The sequence below is a fragment of the Anopheles marshallii genome, chromosome 2, assembly GCF_943734725.1.
Source record: "Anopheles marshallii chromosome 2, idAnoMarsDA_429_01, whole genome shotgun sequence".
NCBI classification, from domain to species: Eukaryota; Metazoa; Arthropoda; class Insecta; order Diptera; family Culicidae; genus Anopheles; species Anopheles marshallii.
Window position 1 is genome coordinate 23,003,023 of NC_071326.1, and position 8,969 is coordinate 23,011,991.

General features: G+C 43.4%; 1 protein-coding gene across 1 annotated transcript; it reads left to right on the forward strand.

Moving 5' to 3' along the window:
* The first annotated feature begins 4,166 nt into the window (after nucleotides 1–4,166).
* LOC128719564 (poly(A) polymerase type 3) lies at nucleotides 4,167–7,085 on the forward strand. Its single transcript, XM_053813189.1, has 8 exons — nucleotides 4,167–4,308; nucleotides 4,421–4,722; nucleotides 4,803–5,058; nucleotides 5,128–5,324; nucleotides 5,512–5,726; nucleotides 5,788–6,109; nucleotides 6,181–6,477; nucleotides 6,696–7,085. Exons 1-8 carry the CDS (start codon nucleotides 4,167–4,169, stop codon nucleotides 7,083–7,085), a joined length of 2,121 nt encoding a protein of 706 aa, XP_053669164.1.
* The last annotated feature ends 1,884 nt before the right edge of the window (nucleotides 7,086–8,969 follow it).

Below are 8,969 nucleotides of genomic sequence, written 5' to 3' on the forward strand. Positions count from 1 at the left end.
ATGAACCCGAGTGGTTGGGGATAGATAAGCCAAACAAATTATTGTAAATTAACGAAGAGTTAGCGAACCTATGTAGTCTGCTTAGAGAAGCGCTTGGTCGGAGGAAGCACGATAAGAAATAGTACATATGTCATATGTTCAAACGATTCTATCCGTAACCAGTGCTACGACAAACAGTTAATTCCTAGCCGTAGTAGAACATACCATTCTCTTTTGATGGGCAGAGTGTGACGATCATGATGTATTGTACCTAAAAATTTTACTTCTATATCTCTTCTTGGCTTTAAGTAACCGCCTGCCAGTTGTCCCATCGCTCGTGCAGGCTATTTGTTAGGCTTAACCGTATAGTCAGTCTTTGCTAGAGGCGCAGGTTTCGTGGACATTTTTGCTCACCAAACTCACACGTAACTTATCGGCGTGTTAAGTAAGCCCCTTGAGATAGCCCTTTGTAATGCAGAAGCGTCTTACGATTAATGATTGTAGGGGAGAATCTTGCAAGCACCATCACCAATGAAGTCATGTTTTAATGTTTTATATTTCTTAGTCATGTTTAGTAGTGTTTTTTTTGTTTTCAACATCCGTTAGAATAACTGTGTTTGTATGTCACAGCTACATCATTGTGCTTTTCTATTTTATAGTCGTTTTAATCTCTTCAATCCATTTCATCGTGCAGACATCAGATCGCGAGAAAAACTACCAATGTTAGAACGGAAACGGTTCTATAATTGTATCCATTCATTGATTTATTTGTTATCGATGCGTCCAAAACCACAAACATCAGCAAGCAAGGTCAGTCAGGTTGAAGCCGTGAAGAGAAGTCTAAATATCGAATTAAGCATACCCTTGCCTGAAGGAAAAGCTCTGGCACATTAATAAGATAGTAGATAAGTAGATAATAAAACCGTGTCCTAGATTATTTATGTAGGTATAATTGGGTTGAATCATATAATAGACACAATGAAACGCAATGCAGACAAAGTAAGAAACTTTTTAAAATATACCGGTGGAAGAGATACGCTCGAGAAAGATGTGGCGACTTTTAAATGCGTTGAAAGGGTCAGGAAAAATAATCCCGCACACAAGATTGTACATCGGAATGTAGCAAGTAAACGAAACTACGTCCAGTTTTGAAGTGATTCGTTTATCTTTCCCCTTTGAAGATTCCCTTTGAGATTCAGCAGCATTGAAGCGACCCTTAACTAGTTGGGAGCTTTGTACACTCAAAAGCTGACGAGATCGAGATGAACATATTTGTATTCATAATAGTGTGTAACAATAAAGCAATGCATACATTATTCATCATTGGAATTGTACTGGCCGTTCTTAATGTTGCGTAGAAAATTACTAAACATGGGTTGGATTACGTTAACCATATATTCTGTACAGTATATTTCACAGACATAGTTCTCCTCTCAAAAGTCCTGTCGCGACGAACAAACCTGGGACTACATAGAACTTTTACAGTTCCGGTATACACCTTTTTAAAAAAAAAACCCCTTTTAGGTCATCTACATGGACAGAAAGGAGGTCCAAATTGAGATGGAGTCATGCATGTCACGAAGAGTCTGCAAGAAAGATCGGAATAATGTGTTGGCAGACGACGGCGTTAGACCGTGAGCGGATTAGAGGACTCCTGCAGTAGGTCAAGATCGCGAAGAGATTGTAGTGCCGGAGGAGTAGGTACATATGCTGTACTTCATCTGGCCATCCAGTAACAATCATTCAAAATCCCAAATATTCAAGGAGGAAATTTGGGGTTTTACATAATAATATTCCTCATTCAATTTCAGTAAACTGATTATTCGAAAGGAAAAAGTGTACGCTGCATAACAGTTGTGAACACTCTCCTAAGCAGCGAAAGAGTTCTATTAGCAATGTCAATCTACCCAAAAGACCTTACAACACCATTTAGTAAAAGAAATGAGAAAATTTTAATGAGAATAGAATGAAAATTATTTAAATTAACTGTGGAGCTTTTCTAACGGTACCTGCCCGACATTTTGCGATGAATTTGCTCACATTTACGAATAATTTGGAACAATTATTCTCAGCTCATTTTCATGACATGTACAGTGACAGCTGCTGTCACCGTGCATGACCGGTCAAGACGCACGCCTTCCGAACAGCACTCACGCGTACAGAACGTTTTTAGGAGAATAATAATAATGGCGGCTATGAGTGGCACCTCGCGACTTGGCAAGCGGTACTAGGAAGTGAAAATACCGTAATTTCTACCCCGTTTCCACCTACCTGGCGGCCGTCGTAGGTAAACCATTCCGTGAGCTGTAACTGTCCAGCGGGTTGGTAGTTGGAGTTTTTCTTTCCATGCCAGTGAGTCGCTTTCCGTACCGCCGCATTCGCGTGAAATGATTGGCCACGACGGAACCTGAAATCGGGCATCGATTGTAGTTCTTGGAAGTTTTGGTGCGAAGATCGCTTAATCGGAAGCTGAACAGTCGGTCGGAAGAGAGACGGTGATGGTGCCCCTTGGTGCTAGGGCTAACTTGTTTAATGGTGTAAAGTGCTTGCAACATCGTCGACATCGGATGTAAAATGTGAAGCGCGAAAATCGAAAATCGAGATCCCTCTGTTGCCAGTTGCGAAGAATTGTTTCCGTTGTTTCCAACTTTCTTACCCATTTCCCATTTGTCGTGCATTTCGTTCCAAAGTGAGCTGTTTCGTTTGCATTTCCATACCACCCCCAACCCGCCGTTTGTTTTCATTCGCCTTCCTACCTCGCCATTGTGTTCAGCGAACGTTGGTGTTTCCTCTGGTGTGAGTGCGTGCGTGCATGTGTGTGTGTCTGTACAGTTGTTGCATTTTCCGAAACGGACGCGGTCGCCTTGTCGTTCATAAACGGCCCCGTTCACGTACGCCAACCGACCCACCGAGTGTTGCAGGAACGCCACCAATGTATGCGTCGTGAAACTGTGGATGACCGACGAATTTTCTTTCACCCTTGTATACACCCTCCAAGCCGGAACTGTCACCGGGGGAAGGTTGTGCGTTTTTGTATGCTGGTGAAAAAGCTGACTTTTCATTTTACCGATCGACGTGGTGTGGTGTGTTGAAGTAAGCGACCGTCCTACGGTGAGTATGGGAGGTTTTTTACTTTTGCAAATTTCACGGCCGCGTAAGCGGACGCTGCTGACGAGAAGGTAGTGTGAATGTGAATGAAACGGCACGGACCGGAATGTCGTGCTTAAAGCAGCTACTTCGTTGTGTGTTCACTCGCATCCCGATTGATAAGATTAGCGAAATTGAAACATCCTTCCAAGAATGGCTCACTATGATCAGCTTGTTTTAATCGCGATGCCTGTGAGTTGTTAGGCACCGTTCGAAAGTGGGTAGGCTTGCTGTTGCAATCGTTTGAGTTCGTTTGTTCATCGTGTTGATGCGTCCTTGCCGTTTGCTTTCATTGTTTAGTGTTTTACTTCCCTCATCAACTTTCCCTTTCTTTACTTGTAGAATGTGTCGACCTTACGCATCTGTGACTGTGAGAATTTGGAAAGATTGACGTCTCGTCGCTGTTAACGTCCCACGGCACGGAGAGCCGCTCGGAGTCGGAAAGTCCGGTAGCAACGCTAATGCTTCGGTTCATGTTGCAAATCCACGGAATGTGAAGAACAAGTTTGCCTATTGCGGCTAGCGTGAGGAGTGTTTTGCAACCAGCAGCAGCCACAATTCGCTGTCCATAGGAAGTTTGCAGGACGTTCCAGTGGCTAACGTGTTTGTTCGTCGTTAACTTGATTCTGCGAAGGAGATAATTTGTGTGTTACGTTTTATGGTGAGGTTTGCTGTTGTTTTGGATCTAAATCTATGGTACACTAATGGATTTAATTTTATTTCAGATAATTTTCATAAACAAAACAATATTCTACCCGCACTGAGGATGCACACGCTTTAGCAAACGATCGTTTACATATACATAATTCAATTATCCGTCGTCTTATGTCTGTTATTGGGCATTTCGAGAACAGATTAACGTGAAGTGTAATGGTGATTTAAGGACGAGTGCAATCGACTGCCTAGTGGTGAAACTGCGTCACACCACGAACAAAAATTACGGTGATTGTTCTTTCTTTGTTGACGTACTTAAGCGGCTGTTCCGGATCGGCAGTTGAAGATTGGTGGGTACACGAGTGCAATCAATTAGCTCCGCGAAAATGTGGAACTCGGAGCGATCCCAGCCGAATGGTGGTGGTTCCGGTTCGGCCACCAAAACGCTCGGCATGACGTCAGCAATTAGCACGGCTGAGCCAAAACCGGAAGACATTCAAAAGACAAAGGAGCTGGAAAAAAGTTTAGGTACGTGATCGTACGGTACGATATGATTAGGTGGAGAATGTGTTATCTTAGTTGATACGCTTGTTTGTTGTTAGTTCATCGTATAATTGCTACAAAATTATCTTCATTACAGAACCATACAATGTGTTCGAGGCTGAGGAGGAACTTAATCATCGAATGGAAATATTGGCTAAGCTAAACACGCTCGTCAAGCAGTGGGTACGCGATGTGTCCATTGCGAAGAACATGCCCGAGGCAATGGCCGAAAAGCTGGGCGGTAAAATATACACGTTCGGTTCGTACCGGCTCGGAGTGCACCATAAAGGGGCTGATATTGATGCCCTGTGCGTAGCGCCACGCAATATAGAGCGGGCCGACTATTTCGGGTCATTTTTTGAGCTGTTGAAGCAACAACCCGAAGTCACCGAGTGCAGAGTAAGTTTCTTGCACGTTTGATATATTATAGTTGACTCATGATGGTTGATGTGTCATTTTGTGCGCATTATCGTTTGCAGGCCGTTGAGGAAGCGTTCGTACCTGTTATCAAGATGAACTTTGACGGCATTGAGATTGATCTGCTGTTCGCACGGCTAGCGCTGAAGGAAATACCCGATAATTTTGACTTGCGGGACGATATATTGCTGAAGAACCTTGACCAGAAGTCGGTACGCAGTCTGAACGGATGTCGGGTGACGGATGAAATTCTGCGGCTCGTACCAAATATTGACAATTTTCGATTAGCACTGCGGACGATTAAACTTTGGGCTAAGAGTAAGTATCTAATGTGCAGGGAAAAGGAAGATTTTTTTACATGCGTAAACTCTGGTATAATCATTTCAGGACACGGAATCTATTCCAACTCTCTTGGTTATTTCGGCGGTGTCTCTTGGGCAATGTTGGTGGCCCGAACCTGCCAGCTCTATCCAAACGCAGTAGCGGCTACGCTTGTGCATAAGTTTTTCCTCGTATTCTCGCGATGGAAGTGGCCCCAACCCGTCCTGCTCAAGCAGCCCGACAACGTAAATCTCGGCTTTATGGTAATGTACCGTCCTGTATCGTATTAACTGAAGATATACACTGAACTTGTTTGAAAAATTGAAAACTTTAAAAAATTCTCCAACTATGTCTGTTGCTTTCGAACTTCTTCTGAGTGAATATCGCCCCTTTATATGAATTATTGTGTTGTACAATGTAACGTAAAATTCCGATCTGCTTTCACCGTAGGTTTGGGATCCGCGAGTAAATGTGCAGGATCGGTTTCACCTGATGCCAATCATCACACCAGCATATCCGCAGCAAAATTCAACCTTCAACGTATCGAGCTCGACGCGCAAGGTGATGCTCATGGAGTTCAATCGTGGCATGCAAATCACGGACGATATAATGATGGGCAAGCAAATGTGGGAAAAGTTATTCGAGGCGCCGAGTTTCTTCTACCGGTATGTAAAGTCACATCAAATTCATCGCCATAATAATCGGTCCCTTTTGCGTTGCCTTCAGGTATCGTCATTTTATCGTGCTGCTAGTTACCTCGAGCAATGCCGATGATCATCTAGAATGGTGCGGTCTGGTGGAGTCCAAGATACGCTATCTGATACTAAACCTCGAGCGTAATCAACACATCAATCTAGCACACGTTAATCCGAAGTGCTACGAACAGCATGAACAAAATGCGGCCACCACACTGAGCGGCGCGGATGGTAAACCGAATCCATTCTGTTCGCTATGGTTCATTGGGCTGGAGTTTGAACGGTCCGAAAACCTGAACGTCGATCTTACCGAGAGCATACAAAATTTCACCGATTCCGTACATAAACATGCGGTAAGGGAAGCTAACCGTATTGTGGTTACTCTTGTCTCATGTTAAATCACCTTTTTTTTGTATTTTCCCAGGTGCACATTAAGCTGCTAAAGGATGGTATGAAGATCGAGGCCAGACATGTGCGACGGAAGCAACTGACACAATACCTTGACCCGAATCTGTTGAAACGTGAGCGTAAGATATCGGACAGCTACACACAGTCCAGCAGTGCGGGCGGTGGAAACTCCAACGGGTCAGCGTCGCCTGCCGATGCTGCTTCGCGTAAGCGAAAGTCGAGCGATCTTGCCACTGCCACCATCAGCAGCCCGATTGCTGCTTCCTCGATGGGCAGTAATGGAAGTGCTAGTAAAAAGCGACGTAACGATTCCGTGAGTGCAGTATAGTCTTTTCTTCCGCACGGATGGTTTCAATTCTACCGTCTCTAATGGACTTTTCTTTCTTTCTTTATTTTTTCGGTTCTTACGTTTCTGATTTTACGTTAAAAACCCCACTTTACGATCATCCTTTATTCTTGTCCTTTTTCTTTCATCCTTTTGTCTGTTACTACTGCTTACGAAATGTTGCAATGTCCACAACTGTGCATCAGTTCGACGGTACCTCGAATGGCAGTTTCTGCAGCACATCGTCGACAACGGTTGGGCAAACTGGCGACACGCAAAACACGGACGCGAACGATTCAACCACCATTGCTGATTCCAATGCTGCCACCTCCCAGAGCACCACCGCTACACCGTCCGCCAACATCTCTCCCGCTTCGTCAGCGAATGGCGGTAGGGACGAAGGCATCGCTCCTTCCACACCCTCCGAAGAGCAACCGTCTAGTGCGGGAATGCTCGATGAAGAGAACGCTTTCGAAGCGTCAACCACCGCCTCGAATGGCAATGGCAGCAGTAACAATGGTAGTGATAGTACTAGCGGTAACAATTCGAACACGACACCGGCAGCTACGGCATCGGCGGAGGTTGCCTGCTCTTGACTGACTCATCGCCAAGCGATGTACCACGAACATGGAGACCCATCTTCCGATGGGCGATCTCCAGATGATGACGAGTGTGGTGGTGATGTTAGTAATAAGGACCGGGTAGAAAGAAACGTTGCTGTATCAGCTACCCCTGTTGCTGCTGTCGTTGCTTAATTGCTAACACCGTGAGAGAATAAGCTGAAGGTGACAAACGAAAACTCGAAGACGAAGAAATGAAGGTAATTGTTGAACAAAAACAAACATAAAAAAACACACACACACACATAAAACGGTCCAGGCGGTGGTGCGCATTACTACTACGGCAAATGACTGATAGCAGACTTGAGAAGATTGAAGGGTGAAATCCTGTTTGGATGTAGCACCGAGGTACGTTTTGATAGCGGCTAAACTTCCATCATCACTTACACTTACATTTGTTCCTTTCAGGAAAACATAATCCAATGTATATATGCGATTTAGGATGGATAATGGATCATAGTTATCGCGCGTAGAATGGATATTTCTATCGCATATGACGGGACGGACTTGCCGACGTGGTGGATGGTGCGCATGGTATCGTTTCTTGCAGTATAGATGTACTTTATTAAGGTAAGATAGACTTCCCCTGGTTAACCATCCACTCCCGCATCATCCCATCGAAGGATGAAGGAGGAAAGCAATGCAGCAACAGAAGTACGACATTGCCTAAAAAAAACTAAGTAGAGGGCAAACTATCTGCCTCGTACTGGTATAATGGCAGAAGGACTAGTATTTTTTACTTTCTCCCATTCTTTATAAGCATAGTTTACGGCTCACGCATAACGTGGATTGACCGGCGGCATACCGGAGAGCCTGTAAAGCATCCTGACATCAGACAACAGCCAGCAAGAATGGCCACGGCAAAGGTTAATATTTAACTTTTCCGACCAACAAATTTGGCTGTACCCATGGGTTGAATGAAGATAGCTTATATGTAGTGACAACAGGATTTAATTCTTGTACGGCAAGGGAATGGATGCGATTTGTACATAGTTTTTGATAGATTAGTTGAGTGGTAGGAATTACACACGATAATGATGGACGATATAACAGAAATGAACCTAGCAAAGGAGAAGGGAAAAAAGCATGGAGAAGAAAATGGTGTAAGCGAAAGGCGAAATCAAGCTGTAAGACGACGGTTAAAATAATTGAAAGCTAAATTACAGAACAGAACTGGCCGCAAACGCAAACATTTGATCAACAACAACTGCGAATGTTTTAGGCATAGTCAGTCAGGCTGTATTGCAATTACTGCTACGTTTTCGTAAGATTGTTGGCTAGATTACTGCCATTGTGGGATAGATATATTCTGCTTTCAAAGCTACTAACCTTCCGTTCAATTGTCTTTTGTTCGTTTATGTCCATTTTTTCCGTCTGAAAGGAATGTTATGGACGGCGAAAATGGACAATTTTCGTTCAAACTACGATTTTAGCAACATTTATTTACAAATTTCGAACTGAACTATTCGATCGTTAATGATCGGTACGAGATTTAAGTTACATCTTTCCTTTGAACTATTTTGTACTCCGATTGATTATTTGCATAATGGTTAGTTGGAAATCTCACGTTTTTTTACAAATCTGTAAATGAAGGTATCTATTAAGATACAGTATTTCTACATAAAAAAATATTCCCATTTTCGGTTTTTCAATCCTAACCCTTATTGTCAATCGCTGGCAAGTAAGGCAAATTGTACGATTTAATGACTCATTGCCAAGAAAAAAAAATTAAAGCTGGCGAAAGCGACTATTCACTTGTTTGCAATTTGTAAGAAAGCTGAAAGATCTAAAACAAAACTGTAAAAATATGAGTTAACACAGATAGAAATCTTTAACTGATACAGTAGTAAATAACACTTG